Source organism: Corvus brachyrhynchos, unplaced genomic scaffold (assembly GCF_000691975.1).
Source record: "Corvus brachyrhynchos isolate BGI_N302 unplaced genomic scaffold, ASM69197v1 scaffold17, whole genome shotgun sequence".
NCBI classification, from domain to species: Eukaryota; Metazoa; Chordata; class Aves; order Passeriformes; family Corvidae; genus Corvus; species Corvus brachyrhynchos.
The window spans coordinates 15,848,633-15,867,642 of NW_008240046.1; the positions used below are offsets into that span (position 1 = coordinate 15,848,633).

Below are 19,010 nucleotides of genomic sequence, written 5' to 3' on the forward strand. Positions count from 1 at the left end.
ACCTATTACTTTTTGTGGCTGTATATTTAGCTCAGTTTCACAGAAAAACCTCACAAGGTTTATCATTCTGTTGAATGATACATATATATTGTACAGTATTACACAGCATAGAGATCCCTGAGCTGGATCCAGAAGAAGCAGCAGGACAAGCACATTGGCACAAAGTAATCTATTGTAGAGTAGAGGGAAGACTCAAAAGGAATTGTTGCTGCAGAGGTCAGTTTTTAGGCCACGGCAGCATCATTCATCTGGTTTGAAATACAATCATCTTACCAATACTGCCTGATACAGGCAATAAGTAGCTTCATTAGCAGCTTAACACCTAGTTCTATAATGAAGTTCCATCTCAAATTATTTACACTACAAAAGTACATTGCTGTAGACCACCTTTCATGCTACTTAACTGCATCCACATGTATCAGAGGCTCAACGCAGGCTTCAGATCAACTACAGATTAATCTTTCTGAAAAGACAGGCATGGTGAGGAGCACAGAGGAGCTGCTAGGAAAGCTGCTGTGGCAGCAGGCTGGGTTTACACCCTGGACTACTGTGGGAGAACTGAAAACATAGTACTGCTTCTGTAGAGATAAACCAGAAAGGTTTGTACTACAGGTTAAGGAAGAGCAGCACAAAAGAAGGTAGGGTATAAGTGATGCTTTTGAAAAGGAGAAGCTTTATCTTTGAGAAAGAACAACTCTCAGCAGCAAGTTATGGTCAAGCAGAAGATAAAAACAATTTGATTACTTAAATAATTTATCAGTAAAATATGACCAGACAAAAAAGCTTGACAAAAAAAAGCTGTTCGATAAGGATAGCTACAAAATATCACATATGGCATATAGGAATGGAAATGGAAGTACATCATCTTTAAAAATAAACACTAGGTCACACTTGAGGGCAGTTCACTTACAAAAGGAAAGCAAACTTTCTTCCTCCCTGTGAAAAATAATAAAATTCAACTTATTTCCATTCCTATTTCATTTGTGGAATGCAGAATTAAGAAAAATTATAGTCATACTTACTTTCCACATTTGTGTCCCTCTCATAATGAGAATTTCAAATGAAAAAGAGGGAAAGATAGGAAGATATTAATGTTCCTCTTTGGAGGTTGTTGTACCATCTTTTCAAAACAATGATCTACTGAATTGAGTTTTGGTGTTTGCTCAGAGAGTTTGGCACATAGGAACTAGCTATTGGGGTGGGCAGGGAAAAAAAATTTAAAGAAAGAGCCATATCAGAATGATTAAAGCAAAACCTAAAAAACTCAAAAGCATACTAATATGCAGAATTGAAATGTCACAGAAGTTGTCCATATAGCTACTCTTTCAAAGATTATCTCATTTTAGGGACTTCATATATTATTATGGTATGTCTATATAATTTAGGCAAAATTACTCTGTGAAGTCAAATACATTGCATTTCATATTTCACTTCATCTGTCCATGGTTTTTGTTTGTGCTTTTATTATATTGCCCATCCTAACACATTCCAAGGTCTTGAAAAGATTTTCAGTGGACAACCACTAAAATATCTGGTAACTTGGTAACATTAATATACTCACAAAAAAAGGGCTTAATATATTTTTTACTGTAAAAATAAAAAGAATACACATACATTTAGAAACAATTCTTCCAGATGACAGTTTAAAGTGTTTGCCAGATGCAGTTAAGGAGCGCTGATAAATTAACATGAAAATGACTGTATATAGTCATATGTATGCTTTCTGTTTAGTGGATTAACAGACAACTTTAGCCTATTAGTGTTCTCTGTGCCATATACACATCAAATCAGCACTAAAAATACAACTTCTGTAATTTTAACTTCAGCTCCCAGATAAACAAGACTCCTTTAACATGACAGCTACAAGCAGTCACAAGAAAATAACTCTTTTCAGCAGTCGTGTAACAGAAGCCATATGCAGAGACACATACCAGCAGCAGATAAAAATCTTACTGTACTGAACTCAATTTCCCCAAGATACAACTTTGCACCACATCAGAACCAGTATTGTTGTTTCTCACATGGTAAAATCATGCATGTATGGCATGTGGCTTCATTTGATCCCAAGTACAGTCACAAAGAAGAGCACTGAGGAAACTCCAGTGGCATGTGCACACTTGCTAGGAATAAAACTTTTACTGAAGAACTCGGAGGGAGTGAAGTTTGAAAACATCACTCCTTCATGGCAAACATGTAAAGTGCATTAAAATTAAGCCATAAAATTCATCAAACCTCTGTAGTTTATCACATTGCTATCCACAGTCCTCTTTTTGTTAGTGTGTTGTTGTTTTATTGATAGTTTTCATATATTGTTACACTGAATTTAACATTTGAAAGACCTAAGACTTTGTAGTATTAAACCTTAGTAGTATTTTTTATTATTAAAGACTTTTGAAGTATTAAACATAATCTGCTAAACACTTCAATAAGACAGCTCCAAAGAAGGGAGAATGCCAGATAAAGAAGTCAGCTCTTGGCAGAATTCAGCTCCTGTAAGTCTTCAAAGAAAGGGCAGTCTTTGAAGACAATGGATTGGGCAAGCAGTTTTTAGCATGCCCTTAAACCAAAAAAAGTCCAGATCAAAAGTGGAAGCAGATTGGGCTGTCTCTCTGAAAACAATACTTTGCATGCCATGGTGTTTCTTCAATATAATTTTGACTTGGCTAGAACATTACTTTGGGTTTTCTTTAGCAGACCTTCTTTGAAAGGTGGGAATTGCTAAAGCACAGACTTCAGTTGTGAGTCATTACTATTGTTTCCTTTAAATTTTCTCACCAGCTCATCCTGCATCACTTCCCTTGTTCTCATGAATGAACAACAGTAATGGAAACATACCCATTGGTAAGAAAGACTGAGAAAACTATTGTGATAGATTTTTAAATGTCCTGACTACAAAAAGTTAACATTTCATTCTAGCTGCTGACTTTTAGAGTTGTGGGTAGAAATGAAGCCATTTGTTTCCTCATTTAATATGAACTTATTTCAACTTTGGAGCCATGCAACTCCTTAAAAGCAAATAAAATGCATCCATCTTGTGCAACTTTGTTTTATGATCCATTACAGTAAAAAGGAGGGGGGATGTGATTTTAATCTTAAAATAATATGCCATTTGTGTAAAGGCAATGCATCATCAAAGCTTCATTTCCCCATAGCATCTCTGTATTTCAGCACAAGGGAAAAAAATAGAAAGTCCTTCCATACCATGAAATCTTACCTCCTTTCAAGATTAATTGGCACCGGTCTGTTCATACACTAGGAGGTCACTCGACCTCATCTGTTGTGCAATAGCCAGGCACGCTGGGATAACTGAAGGAGACTTCATTTCCCCTCTATGTCATTGCACACAAACTTTGTGTTGTGGGCCCTCTGTGTGTTATACCCTTGGAACTCCCTTTGATGCCAGAGGAATTTCTGAGAATGACAAGAGTGGGGTGCTGTCACATCGGGTTCTGCCAAGTGCTGCTTTCCTGCAACAAGTTCCCCCAGTTATTTGCTCTCTCTTAATATTATGACTGAAAGTTAAAAACCAAACAAACCCCCACGAAACAAACAGAAAAAAACCCATGAAAATAAGAGGAACAGTCTCGTTTCACTAAAGATGTGCAAGCTTTAACAAGTCATAGCCTAGACTTAGCGATACTCAGCTACCAAGGATGACAGCAGATGCCAAGAACTTTCCAGTTGCCTTTTCATGAAGGAGCACTATGGCACAAACTCTGACTGAACGGATACCTGGTGCAATTTCTGTTTCACCATAACTACTGAGGCCTTCAAACACAGTTAACCACAAATATTATAATTTCTCTCCTTTCAAGATTATAAATATATGGGTTTTTAGGAAACAGCCTAGTGATAGTATTATCTAGCTTCTTGTTTGCTGCACTTTTGGCCATGAAAACTGCCTCAAAAGCCTGCTTTCTCTCGATGTTAAAAACTTGCTTGTACAGTTTAACAGAAGTCCCCCCGTGCCGTGTGTAACACTGCCATCTAATGACACACTGTAAGGGTGTTTTCTGCTGATAAACTGTTCTCAATCGTTTTTCCCTAACGAAATTTCACTCAGTGTATTAGCTTAGTGTTAATAAAAGATTATTCAAATCATTAATGTGGTTTAATAGGAAATTTTATTATTTTATTGATTTTAGAATATTTCTCACTGTGTTTGCATGATTTGCATGATTTTTTCATGATTAGCCCTTCAGCAGTCTGGTTGGTACCTTTTAATATTGCTAATGGAAAAGACCTTTATATTAGGAGGAAGTGGAAGGACTGTTTGCATGGTTTCAGACCTTGCTGTTAGTGGTCTGAATAATCATACGCATTTTTACATTTAAAATTGAGCCTCCTCCTGGTGCATAAGAGCTGAGAGCCCAAATTAAGCCCGACTTAAGCCAAACATTAATGGACTTGTGCTGAAGATCAGAGACATACACGCACTGTTGGGTCACAGCCTTCTCTCAAGCAGAAGTTCATCCCAGAAGGTCAGATGAACCAGGGTGTCACAGCCTCACCTCACTGCAAATCTCTTGGAACAAGCACAAGATGCTCCAGCACCATCTTGCTAAAGCAATAAATGCTCTAGAGAAACACAGTCAAACCCCAAACTGACAACAACCTTGGCAGGGTCCTTCCCTTCAGCTTTACAAACCCTGTGGTGTGCACCCCAGCCCTGGGGAGATTGCAACGCACTGCCCCTGGCCACTCTCATAACAGGTTTATAGCTAAAGATATGGAAGAAGACACTTCCAGAGAGCCTAGCACAGTTTACACAAAGAATTGGTTGTCAGGGTTAACTTTACCTGCCTGTTAGTGTATTATACCAAACGATCTTTGAAATACTGATACTCTCCAGAAGTTATTCTGTGCCTGCGTCAGCAGGTTTGGATGCCCTGTGTTGTTTTTAGGCTTTGGACATAGACACTGAAGGCGGCCATTTCGTTGAATTTCTTGCAGTTCAAAACTGAGTGAATGAGGTCCAAGTGAGAGGAATGGAAACCCAACCACTGGCAAGAAAGTAATGCTGACCAGCCCAGGCTGCTAAGTCCAGTGATGAGCAGACAGTAATTGATACTCTCTGCCTGAATGAAGGAGCAGTTACATGCTATTCATTCACAGAAAACTGTTGGATCAGTAAGCTCTTCAAAGGTGCTTGTCACCAACTCCTGAGTCAGGGCTTTAAAGGTGGAAGAAGTGTGTGAGATTTTCTTCTAAGTCTCTTAAGTCATCCTCCTTCATATCTTATCTGGGCACTTTCAACCTGGGTAACTTTCAAAGTGGTTTACAAACACTACTGATTCCTATTTATAACAGATATCATCTTTGTCTTTCCATTTTGTTTTTGATAAAAAATACTTTCCCCATGCTTGTGCATGAGGGAAAACCCCAGATACATGTAGTACTCCTTCTTTCTTTCTCATATATACAGAATATTTTCTTACAGCAGTTATTTTGGTCTTTTTTATTTGTAGTGGCTAAAGTTTGTAGGGAGATGATAAAAATGGCTGGTTGTTTCTAATACAGTGGGAACTGCAGAGGCAGCAATTCTCATTTCATGCTCATGCTTTCTGTTGTTTTTAACCATGGCTGCTTTGAGACTCCCGTTGCTGCAGCACTAGCAACTGACTTGTATCTTGTCTCCTTGGGAAGCAGCTGTTCCCACTTAGCAGGGGTAGATGCTCAGAACACAGACATTTACCTTAAAGAACAGGGTCACTGCGGTTATCTGGATAGAAATACCACCCCACTTCAAAGGACAGCTATTCCTGCTCCACTGCCCAAATAGTCACAAAAAATATTTTTGTTTCCTACAGGAAACGTGTAACAGGCAGGTAATAAATGCACTGAAAATTGCCTTAAATATATTCACTACAACAGTGTAGCTTCAGAAAGAAGATGATGTCACCCAGTCTTGTCATTCCTTACAGCAATCCCTACCCATACTATTCAAAGTTGGAAAATTTGGTTTATATTTTCAATGAATTAGGTTTCAAAGTGCTTGTGAAACAACCAACCATCACTACCTATATATTTTAAAACTCCGCATGGTAGTTTTGTCATCTGCAGCTTCATGTTTGGCCCATGAAAGATTCATAGAGGAGCCAAGAATAACATCCCTGAGTCCTGAGTCTGTCACGGATTTTAACTGTAAAGATTTTTTCATTTGCAACAGATGATGGGCGAAGTCCCAGGGATAAACCAAGCAGCACTCTCTCAAATGCCACCAGACACTTACTGTCTAGAGAAGACAAATGCAAGGATGTCGCTTGTGTACACCTGTACACAATTGACTCATTTTTTTAATCATATAATATATGGCATTCATAAATATGTCAAACATTAAAAAAAAAAAAGACTGTCACATTAAGCCCACCACTGTCTAAAGCTAAACACTCTGAAAAGTCCTTTAAATTAAAATATCTCAAGTCTAATGGGTAAAAAGCTGCATTATATACCTAAATTTAAAATCCAAATATCTTATACATCCTAGTGTAAAAATGGACACTTCTCAAGTGCCACTGTTTTGTAAAGTGAATGCCTGACATCTGCTGGTAAATACACAAACTGCATAAGATTGAATTAAACTATCTTGGTGGGTTTTTTTTCTTTGGCTAAGGAAGATTCTTTCGAATATGCAATTTATTCAAATAAAAGATTAAAATTATTACAATCATGACATAATGAGGTTTCAAAATTGAACTGCATCAATATTGCTTTTATTTGTTAGACTCAAGATAGGTTCTTAGAATTTCCTACAAAAATTTCCCTGCAGGAATGATAAAATCTAGTCCTCAAAAAACCAATTTTTCCCCAACCTGATTTTTGTTCACATTATTTTTACTATGCTAAATTAGCAGGGGTAATTTTAGTGCTATTGCACTGCCATTTTGTTTAGATTGAGCATTTTTCAAAAAGCTATTTTTACACCGTTCTGTAATATTTCAGTCATGCTACCAAAAAATATAATTTGTGGTTGAAACAACAGGAATGAACTTATAAAAGTCCAGCCTGTGACAAAGGCTACAAAACATGGGTTTTTTTTAAAGGATATTTCTCTAGAAAAAGCAGCAGAGGGCACCGCCCCAGAATTGATCAAATGAAGGCTTTCAGTTTTTCACCCTCTCATGTGTTGCACACCTCTTTTTCTAAAATCTGAGGAATTTTTAGTATGAATAATTAAGACTCAATTTTATAATATCCAAGCACCTGCGATTTTTATGATGTACCTTTGTAACACGATGTCTCACTAAAACACAAATCAGAAACTTTGTGCATGAAAGGGCCAGCATATCAGAACTAAAATAATCTTGCTGGAGCACAAGTAGAAAATAGGAAGGAAAGAATATACCCAGAAAAATGGGAAACCGAAATATTGTATGAATTCTTTAATATGGAGGTGGTAAAAAAACCCACGCTTTTTTGGATGAAATTTAGAAGGGGAAAAAACTTCCAAAGTTAACAACAGACCTTTGCTCAAAGTCTGTTTGGATATCAAAGAGCAAAACTTCTTCAGATACAGAAACTGATCCTTCACTCCAAACAAAAAATTTTGTTTGACAAGATTTTCTTCTGTAAAGTAAAAGCTATTGCCTTCATTCATTTTTGGTTTTTCATTTTTCCTCTCTGCCAACAAAAACAATCAAGTATAATTAAAAACTGGTAGAGTTTCTCTTAAATCCCTATATCATAACATGCATTTCTGGTGTTGAGCAACATAAAAACTACACTTTGTTACTATACCACCAAAAAGAGAGCATTAAAGAATTACCATTAATTTAATGGCAAATGTACATCAGTTTCCTGAATGCAAAACATCTGCAATTCTCTTTGACAGAAGGTAAACAAGAAATACAAAAAAAAAGAGAGAGTCAAAAAAAGACAAAAATGAATTAAAATCAGAGCCATCAGAAAAACATCACTTTGGATCCAGGAAAACAAGTCATTTACACCTTGTATAGCTCCTCAGGGGAAAGTGTTAAATTGGTGTTGCACCCTATAGAAGTGTCCAGATAAACCTCAGTGTTTGATGCTAGTTCCTCTGAAATATAAGCAGCACTGAAATAAAAATTGCTGAAGTTCCCTGGTGCTGACCAGTTCTTGAAGGATTACACTGAACAACAGATACAACAGATACACACATACAGCATACATATTTATTGGTTCTCCCTGAAAGGATAACAGTTTGTTATGTAAAGTACAAACAGAAGTTCCCCGTTATTTTTTTTCTTTAATACTAAAATTAAGAATTTCACATTAGTGGGAAAACTCTCATCCTGGGATCCAGAGAGCATTAAAAAAAGATAAATGACTAGTGAACTCATGACATTACTATTATGCCAAGTATCCAGAAAAAAAACCCCAAACCCAGACTCACCTTAGAATCTGAGACACCCAGTGGCTTTGATGAGTATCGGTGGGTTCCTACAGAGTTATCTCACTTTGAGGAGTGGCCTACTGTCCATGCTGAGGATGCCAGCATGTGCTTTACAAATTCCTGATTAATAACTTACTAAAGTGGGGGACAAGGAAAAATGATAGTCACCTAACCAAAGACTCTTCCTATACCCTCTTAAGTCAAAAAAAGTTTTATTAACTTTGAAAAAACAAGTCCTAAGGAGATACTCCTTTTTAGGAGAGACACTGAACAATACAGAGAGGTGACAACTAGGCAAAGTTCACTGCTCATGTGGATCCAAAACCTAGTTCTCCCAAAGGACTCCTCAGTTAAGGGTTCTCAATTATCCCTTCTGGCTACCAACCACCTGTGCAGCCAGCTGGAGGAACCTGTGGTGGGTTTATCACATGCCACACAGGCAATTCTAGTTATCTCAGGGTACTATTTTGAAGATTGTTGCTTGCAAAAGCACTCCCAGTATGGTTTAAGAATGCCAGGATCTTTCTGGAACTAAATGTGTATTTTTCTTGTAAAGCATGTGGAAATCATTGCATTGCAACTGCAAAACACATGATGGCTGCTGTTAATAAAGTTAGTGGTATAATACAAACATGTCTTCAAATTACAGAAATCCTTGCTCACTGTCATGGTCCTCTAGTGCTGGAAATATGTGTGTTCTCTCTAATCAATTTCTACCAGTTTTATCATTTTAAAGAGTGCCAGATATTTCTTCAGATTTTACATGGGCACTATTAAGGAGCACAAGGGAATACAGCTGGGAAGCAGAGGAAAATTCCAGGTGACTTTGTTGTCCATGATTAGCCCTGAGGGGTTTTTTTTCCACTTTATTTTCTAAATAGTTTATTCACAGAGGATTTAGAATTTCATTATTAGACCATTAATATTGGAAAAAAACAGTTGTGTTGAAGCTTGGAGTAAACAGGGGGAGGGGTACTGACAGGGAGAGTGGGGAAAGAGAAGGGGGAGAGGGTGGAGAGAGATGGAGAGGAGAATTTTGGCCATGCAAATGATTAGAGGGATGGCTGAGAGAATCGGGCTGCTCAGCCTGGAGAAGAGAAGGCTCCAGAGAGACCTAATTGAGGTCTTCCAGCACCTGAAGGGGCCCTAAAGAAAAATGGGCATTAACATTTTAGCACAGCTTGTTGAGATAGGACAAGGGATAATGGTTTTAAACTGAAGAAGGGTGAATCTTTATTGGATATAAGGAAGAAGTTTTTTACAATGAGGGTGGTAAAACACTGAACATGTTGCCCAGAGGTGTTAGATGCCCCATTCCTGGGAACATTCAAGGTCAGGATGGATGAGGCTCTGAGCAGCCTGATCTGGTTGGAGGTGCCCCTGCTCATTGTAGAGGGGTTGGACTAGATGGCCTCTAAAGGCCCTTTCCAACCCCAACTATTCTATGACCATGCTTATTACTGAATCCTCACTACTAGATCTTCAGCCCATCATCTTCAATAAGGTGCCAGTTTGAAAAAATGGTCCAAGGGAAGTGGTGGAGAGCACCAGAAAAAGATCCAGGAACCATTTGGCTTGTTCAAGCTAAGCTTTGCATTTTTTTGCTTAATAAAAATATGCCTAACTACTGCAGTGTGAGCATTTACCAATAGGTGTAGAATGGGACTTTTCAGGCTAAACAATGTAACAGGCTAAACAAGCCTGTTGGCTTGTTTGTTTGAATGAACAGTTTAAAATGATTTTAAAAGTTTTTAACTGTTTTAATGGAAAAAAAAATTCCAAAATAAAGCAGCCAAACCAACCAGAAAACCTTTTCCTAAAGTCTGACAAAGTTATTTTGCATGTATTTTCTGACACAAATTTGGAGTAAGATGGCTTCTCCAGTATCTGAATTTTCAGCCTTAATAACTTCCATTTTGCAGAACTGTTCTGCAAAATCCATCATCCTGAAGCAATTTTCAGAACATTTTTAACAGTTGGAATCCAAAAATTATGCAGGAACTCTATTTAAATCTTGCTAGTAAGCAATAAACAACTAATAGAAGTCATTTATTTTCTCAATGGCTATTTTCAATATCTGTAGCATTAACCCATAAATAAGACTGCATGCTCAGGGGAGCGGAGTTCTAAATACAGATTTTTCAAAGCTATTTTGCCTTTCCTACACAGAGCTGTCAGTTGTAGTGCTGTATGATTTTCATGGCAAATAGAAACCATAATAATAGAAATACGGTTACTTTCACAATTTCCATTTTTCAGTCCTTACACAAGAACTCCTGTCTCCAGAACCTCACTTAAAAATTACTATCTGAAATGTCTTTTAAGTGTTTTCAGTTCAGCCTCTTCCCATTAAGTAAATCACTTGCCAGGGAATACCTCGTTTGTACACACCACTACATAAACCAGCATTTAGTTAGCAATACAGCTAAGAGAACAATCAGCTACCAGCAATACTAGTACTCCATGAGATGTGCAAGACAAGAGGAAGTAAATGCCATTAGTCTCCATAAAAGCATTATTTTTATAAATGGTTTGAGAATTGTCACAACAAAATACAGTAGCCATTTTACTTTTTGAAAGGCTTTTTACTTTTTTTCAGAGATCAATTGAGGAATTTGCCTCCTTAAACCCTAAACCAACACCCTGTCTCAGTGGCTCAGGAGCAAAACCCAAGCTATTATCTATGCTGGTCTTTTCCTCAGGATAAAAACAAGTTCTTCTGTCCAAGAACTTGAACTCCATGATGGTTTCTTCTGTATCCCTGTAAAATGCTTACCTCAAGCATAATTTCTCTTCACAGGGAAAGGCCAGTAAAGCATCAAACATGACATGAAAGCTACAGTTTCAGTGTCTTGAAATTCTGCTACAGTCGGCTGGGAGGAATATACTATTTTGGAGGAAAGAAAGTAGCTTTCTCCCTGATGGTTTTTGACAGTGGATCCTTGTCTTTGTAGTTAAAGCTTCTCTTTAATAGGCAGGCACTATATTCATTGGAAGAGTACTGCCAAAGGAATGCAGGGAAGTGGTTGAATGCCAAGCCACAAGAAATGCTTCAGTAAACAATTCAAGAATATAATTTATGAATAAACCATCCACTTATTTGGCAATTACCAAAACAAATCCACAATTTTGCCCAATTATCTCTAAAAATATTTTGTTTTCCCTCTGTATGACAGTTTTAAGTTCTCTGTAACAGTTTTTAGTGCCATACATACATTTGATATCTAAGCACAGCAAAAACAGTATGTGTTTCTGTCTGCTGATTATGCTACTCTGTGGAGAACAGCACAAGTTCAGAGAACTGAAATTCATGCAAATATGATACAAATGACAAATTGTCCTAAAATATTAATGTGAAATTTTTTTTTTTAGTTTTCACACTTAAAACAAAATTTTGTTTGTAAAGACAATGCACTTTTTGGGAATTTTTTTCAAGACATTTTTGATTAATACACCAACACAAAGAACGTACTAAATAGTCACTTAGAAATAATACACAAATATTAAAGGTCCCTTTTTAAAAGCAAGCTAGTTCCCTCAAAATCCATCAGCTCTTAGGTGAACTCAAAACAAAGGGGGACACTCTGCTCCAATCCTTTATATCTCTTATTTTGCAAGGTTTTTCACACTGCAGTTCTCATCATTTTTCCTATTACTTTTTTCTGATTTACAGTATTAAAACCTGAGTTTTAGTTTCCTCTTTTTCCAAGTCCCCAGTACATTCAGAACATTCCCTGTCTGGCAATAAATTCCCTTGTCATGCTTTGTTTGAAGATACACGTGTACCTTAAGGACTGTGCCAGGAAGGCGATAGCAGTGCATGCTCTTCCCCTGGATATACGATGACCCAAAGGCACCAGCTGACCACTATAACCCCTCATTATTGCCAAGAGGCCATCCTGAGACCCTGCTCATTCTGTCCTCCCAACCCCGACAGCACTGACAGCTGCAGCTGAGGGAAGGAGCACACACAGGGGAGTATGCAGCCACAGAGAGGTCACTTGTTTGGCAGAGGTGTTGACTGAAGCTGCTACATGCTGCTTGCTACCTTTCCTGGTTGATGTAACTCAACAAGACTTGAAGGTAGACTCATTGACAGTCAAGTTGGTAAATCTGCCTCAATTACTCTATCTTACCGTGGGGAAATCCTCTGCTTTGGAAAGGTTTACCCAGAGTGTTTAGGGCAACATCTATCCCATTCCCGGCTATGGAAGGCTCCCCCTCATATTAGTTGTCTCAGCCCCTTCTGGAACAAGCACGTTCATTCTTTATGATGAACAGATCCCAATAAAAATCTAGAGATTCCTTTTCAGAAAGCCTTTCTTTACCTTAAGCTTTTACTTTTCTTACTGACTTAGCCTTGTCTTATGCTTAAAATCTTAAGACTCATACTGAATAGATTTCTTTCTATTCTTCCAGTTTGCTGCATTGTAAGCAGTTATTAAAATGATTTGTAATACAAAAGCAGGTGTGGGCTACATCAGTGGCACTCAAAACAAGATCTGAGGCTGACTGACAGATAATGAACTATCAGTTTTCCAAGTAGCAGCTGGCAGTCCTGGAAAGTACTAAGCTTACCCTACTGTAACATACTGCACATGGATCTAAAAAAATGCCCTAAAATGGAACAGCCATTTCTTTCAGGCACTCCCAGAAACCAAGTCCAGAAGGTGTATTTGAGTTCTACACATATTCTATACACATTAAACAACTATCACAATACTTAAAAAGCCCAAACACAGGAAGACCATCTTCTGGTTTAAAAATATTTATTTAAAAGAAAAGGAGATCTATACTCAGATGGCCAGGAAAAAAAAAATCCTCAGTTTTCCCCCCTCAAAACCATTACTCTGCAATTTGCCTTTCCCTTAAGTTTCAGCTTCAATGTTTTATTTAAAAAAAAAAAAAACACCCTGAATTTTCATTTCCTTTTCCTATGCTACTAGCCTGAGGAAATTAAGTTCCTTTCAGTGAAAAGTTGCATGGGATGCAAGAAGAAACTGCAATAAAATGTATCCACAATATACAAGTATAAAAATATTTTGCTTATGATTCAGTACTATAATTTAATAACTTTTTGTTGTTTCATAGGTATCTGGGAAAGGTACAGACACATGTCCTGATCCTGTTACAAGAGGTAGAATGCCAGCATTTGGTACAACATTCCAGGAGAGAGTCAAGGTGATATTCCTGTTTCCCCTGCAAAAGCAACAAAGACTATCAGCAGAAATACTCAAGTCAACCAATTTAATTAACAGTTACTAGTATTAAATACATTAGGATACAGATTGCTTTCCTGGTCCAGAAACAATAAACTTTTTAATTTTATGTAGTTACTGCCTACTTTTTTTTTTTTACTTAACTCCTTTGGAGTTGAGTGTGTCACAGAACCAATTCTACAGACTGAAGGCAGAAACCCAGAAGCCTGTCACTCAAAACAGCAGTGCATCTTCTAGTGTACAGAATAGATAGGATATCTTGTATCCCAAGGCCATCTTCTAACAATCAAACTACAAAGATGCAACAGAGATAACAGAGTATCAGATAGAATATAGGTACCTTACCACACCAATGAACATACCTATTAAATTCAAAGTATGCAAGTAAATCAAGATACCATGAATAACAGTAATGAAACAGGTATTTACTTACTTGAGACCATTTCCATCATCAAAGAAAAAGTACTTTGACTTCATGTCTTTTAAGGACAGCCTTGGGTTATCTCCTCTCAACATGATCTTGTCCCAAAGGACCACCTGATTTAGGGCCTAAAACCACAATTGTAATTAAAGGTACAGTACGAGATCACATTCAAACACTGGACTTCCACTGCACTATTCATCTAAAAGCCCTGAAGTACATGCTTGCAATCCATAACTAATTTAACAAAATAATGCTGCACAGTGGGGTAATGTAGTACTACTACACAGTGAAGTGTCACACAGAATAAATGGAAACAACAAGGGACATCTTAAAACACAAAAGCCATTTAAAAAAAAGTCATATGCTTTAGAAGACTTACAAAGCATAGTGGGGTTTCTTTCTGAGTTCCAAAGGTAAGTCACTTTTAAAGCAGTATTTAGACTTTGTTTCAAACAAAGAACCTAAATTGAGCTATCATGACTCTGCTTATGTATTTAACATTTTTCCAACTTTAGTGAAAATCTCTACTTGAATTGAAAGCATAATCCCAAAAAAATTATCAACAATTGAAAAAGTAAGATCCCAAGATCTCGTGTCACCAAAACTTTATACTGTTCTTTTATGTAGATGCTGAACAGTCTTGTTTCGTACTTTATCGAAAAATACTTCTCAGTATTTGTGAGAAATAGTGATTTATGTGGAAAAAAAAAATCTAAAATACGAAATAATACAATAAAAATCTCAGAAACCCTAAAAACTATTCTAGCAAAAACACAATATCCAGCATCTTGTTTAATACAACAAAAACCAAGAAAACAAAAAAAGGATAGTTTTGTACAGAAAGTTAAGAAAACCCCCAAGCTTTCACTCTATCTTTGCAATGTAACCACAGCAGCTTTAACTAGAATTCAGTGGTACCATGGCAGCATGGTGCTTCATTAAAATAATTTTTTTAAAGGCTGTTCCACATAGCTTCTATCAGATCAGTAAAAAGGGTGTTCAGCTATCCAAAGGGAAGTATCAGTAACAGCCAATTTAAAGGAGCAAAGCCAATTATTTTGAGAAGTATGACAAGGTAATGTAAATGAATTATGGGGCTAGAGTAACTGGTAGGACAACCACTTCTGTGATCTATGAATAAAAGACACACCACACCAGGCCAGCTGAGAACCCACTCTCTCTTGTTTCTTACAGCAGTCAACTGTAGAAAGTTAGAAAAAAAAGGTAAAATGAACAAAAAAGATGAAAAAACTCACAGTATACTATTGCAAGTATACTGCAACACAAGGCATATGTTCTTTTTCTCCCATTCTACTGGGCATATTTCAAGATAGGTTTCATGACAGTGAACTTCCCAACCTACAGTTAAACTGTCAAGAAAATAATCATGAAGGACGGTACAAACAGCCCAGGCTAGTAGGAAATGGTGGTGGCCTTAACTCTTCTCAGAACTACATAATGTTTAAAAATAGCTGCAGTACTAAAATGGCTAATCGCTTCAAACTTCTTTTTCATACTTACATTGTTTTTCGTTGAATATTCTGCAGACAAATATAGAAACAATTGTTTAACATTCCAGTCAAATATACTCTGCAGATGTATGCAAGTTAAGAAAAATACCATATTGTACTTACATAACCTTGTTTTATTTTTATTAGATCTAAGTAGTCTATAACCATTACAGTGAGTTCTTACCTTTCAACATATCTCATCTCACTTCCAGCAGTTCGAACACATATCTTAATCATATTGAATGACAGGTTTTCAGGTGGGTTTTTCTTTTTACTGTTTATGAAATCTAGCAGCTATTTCTCCTCCAATGATTTAAGAGTTCTATATTTGACACTGCAAGCTAGTAACTAGAATCCTTTGCTAGACAACCTATTATAAAACCTTAGACATAACAGGCACGACAGAATTCTTCCATAAATATCCTCAAGGCAATTTTTTATACTATCAGAGAACCCTCGCATCCAACTGTGGATCAAAATACAATAATGTTAAACAATAATTAAATACAAAATTAAAAAAAAAAGGGAATCCAAATTCTGGTCGTTAGGACAGTACATGTACTTGTATTTCTTTACCAGTTTTGAACAAAAAACCCTACCACACAGTTGTATTTTACAGCTCTAAATATGGCAAGCTTTATTTATGCCAGGCATGAGAGATTTAGTCAGACTCTTTACAAAAAAAAAAAAAAAAGATTGTTACTAGCAGAAGCCATTAAAACAGGGAATCTTTACACCCACATATTGCAGACTAATCCTTGTACAAGAACATTTCTTTTAGAGGTCCTGTCCTGCCTTGCTCTGCTTTCCTCTATACACCATGTGTACAAGTCTATGCATCTGCTTTAGAACTTCACTCTCTGATTTTATTATGTATAAGCATTTCAGAGGTAAAACTTAAGACTTAGGAGTTTACCTCTCCTGCTTCCAGTTGATAAAAAAAAAAATCCTCTTATTCCTGTGCAGGCAGACCTGCAAAAATCTGATTAGCCTGTTTATCCAGCATTTGTATCAAAAGTTGTATTTTGTGTGGTCTGCTCACACAACATAGTGTCCCTCAAAGCAGTGAAACCAAAACACAGGGGTAAATAGTGTCTTGCCTAACAGTGACAAAAACCAGCAGACAGGGAAAAATCCCAGGATCCTCAGTCCAGCTGCAAAACAAGGTTTAGTGTAAACACCTGAACGTGCACCGCCTATTCTTTGGTACTGACTTCTGCAGAAGACGTCTTCTGAGAACCTAAATCCAGACTAGCAGGGAAGCAAGGAAATACAAAAGAAAAACTGCAAAACTGGAACAGCAATTGAGAAAGAGGCCAAAAAACAACGTGATAAATTTTTTAGTAAATCATATGCTTCCCAATGAATTTCATACTATTCAATACTAAAGATTACAGTGTTTAACACCTAAACAAGTAAGGCATTACAATGTCTTTTTATTTTTAGAAGAAGACAGGTACTTCTGTGCACCTGTTACACAGTCAGAACCTTGACATCCTCACAACAAAATGAGTTTGAAAGGTGTAGTTTCTAGACTGGGTATGACATTCAAAACAGTACACTATATAAAACCTACCATCAATTCACTCCTCAAACCACTGACACAAACTTCACTTTAAAGTAATAATGTCTAGATGTTAAACTGCATTCCCCATCATTAGATACAGTGCACTTCACAACAGAGCCTGATTTTAAAAACAGGCATTAAAAAGAGAGAACTTGTCACCTACTAGAGACCAAACAGCTGGTTTAAATTCTATTCCACTGCCACAGCTATGCAAAATACTATTTTTAGCTGCTTTAAATTTTTATTTTAAGACAAATTGCTAGTTTCTCCAAGTCCTGAATATCTGAAGATTACAAGGTAACAAAAATAGACATTAAAGTGTTCTTATTCCTAAAAGTTTGCAAACCATTTTTTCCATTAAGGATATCTGCAGTAATGTCAAATGTGACGAATCCCAGGTCACTTCGTTCTCTGGGTCCAGTGAAATCTTCTACATTTTTTCTAAGACAAAACAAAACACAATGCAAGATTATCCTTTCTCATTATTTGTCTCTTACACACTACATGAATTATGATTCTTATTAGATATTTCCCTCATCTGTTTTCTGTATCTGCTTGACTCTGCATGGAACAAATCTTTTATGAATTATCAACTTCATAGGCATATTTAGTCCAGTTGGGAAATTAGCCAATTAAAACATCATTTCATTAAAACCAAGTTTAGTAATCTCAAATAAAAAAAATAAAGTTTACAAGTGAAGAAAGCACTTTTGGAGACAGAAGTTAAGAAAAACACTGCCAAATCTTCCCAATTTAAGCCTTGGTATGAATCTCCATCCCTTTGCAAAAAGCAGTATCTTTTTAAGTGGTAAACCTTATCAACACCTCTTAACCACTGTCAGTCTGGTGGAGTAGCAGGCCTTAAGCTTGGGGTCTCCAGAACTTCTGAGACATTCAAGAGAAGCATCTTAGGTGTAACATCTCCCAGTAATACCAGATCTGTGCATCACAGAACAGACCGGCAGTACACATTTAACCCAAATTAGGCATTAGTATGCTGCCTCATATATGCTGAGCTCACCATAACACTCAAAAATATGCTTTTATGCCAATGTTATGCTTTTGCAATCCTCAGTGTAGCATAAATATGGGGCTTCTTTTCCTGTGGCATTAAACCAGTCTGAAAGGTGATGGCAGTCCCTTTATTTGCATTCATCTTTCCTTTCAAGTCCTGCTATTAGGCATCCACTGGTGCCACTTATTTTGGGATGGTTCCAAAGCTCCACAGTATCATCACCAAATCACAGAATGGCCTGGGTTGGAAGCGATCTTAAAGATCATTAAGTTCCAACCTGCCTGACCATGGACGGGGACACCTTTCACTTGACCAAGTTGCGCAGAGCTCCATCCAGCTTGGCACTAAATACTTTCAGAAATGGGCTGCTTTAGCTCACTAATCTGGGTCAAAACCAACCAAACAATAAAACATGAACCGAGCTCAGTCAAGTGTCCTATGAGCCAGATTCCCCTGTGGAGTTCTGGTAAAGAACCACGTGGCAAAAACGGGAGCAGAGACCTCTACTCTTAGGTGGCTGTAACAGCTGCTCAAAGGCTTGTGAAACTACCGTCCTCCACATCACGCATACTTAACTTAATGGAAGTTTTCTGTAACTATGTTCCAATTCAGAGAAAAAAACCCCACCCCAAACCAACTCCAAAACTGGGAAAAAACGGTCCCCCACCACAAGTTTGCATCAATACATTTTATTTGTACACAACACGTTCTGACGTGTATTACGTCCTACACCTGGCGCATTTCGCAAAGGGGAAGCCATCCCAATCACTCTGCTGCCACAGAAAAGAAAGGATGCTAGGTTATCAATGGAGGCACCCAACCGAACTACTTCTTAAAAGAAAAAAGTACTACGACCGGATAGGATAAACCCCATGTTCCTGTAGGTCCCTGCCTCCCAAAGCT

The 19,010-nt window shown here is 37.2% G+C and overlaps 1 protein-coding gene across 1 annotated transcript; it reads right to left on the bottom strand.

The window, feature by feature from the left end:
- Nucleotides 1–8,136: 8,136 nt before the first annotated feature.
- On the bottom strand, nucleotides 8,137–18,867 carry SPCS3 (signal peptidase complex subunit 3). Its single transcript, XM_017744310.1, has 5 exons — nucleotides 18,831–18,867; nucleotides 17,460–17,570; nucleotides 15,536–15,612; nucleotides 14,024–14,139; nucleotides 8,137–13,570 (listed from the first exon to the last, which is right to left on the bottom strand). The coding sequence occupies exons 1-5, from the start codon at nucleotides 18,865–18,867 to the stop codon at nucleotides 13,438–13,440; spliced, it is 474 nt and encodes a 157-aa protein (XP_017599799.1). The 3' UTR covers nucleotides 8,137–13,437.
- Between the last annotated feature and the right edge of the window lie 143 nt (nucleotides 18,868–19,010).

Excerpts from the sequence above, each read along its gene's own strand:
- SPCS3 (XM_017744310.1), bottom strand. The coding sequence starts at position 18,867 with ATGGCTTCCCCTTTGCGAAATGCGCCAGGTGTAGGAC. Across the intron at positions 17,571-18,830 it reads AAATGCGCCAGGTGTAGGAC|AAAGGATAATCTTGCATTGT; the intron begins GTAATACACGTC and ends ACAAATAATGAG. Across the intron at positions 14,140-15,535 it reads AATATTCAACGAAAAACAAT|GCCCTAAATCAGGTGGTCCT; the intron begins GTAAGTATGAAA and ends TTGTGGTTTTAG.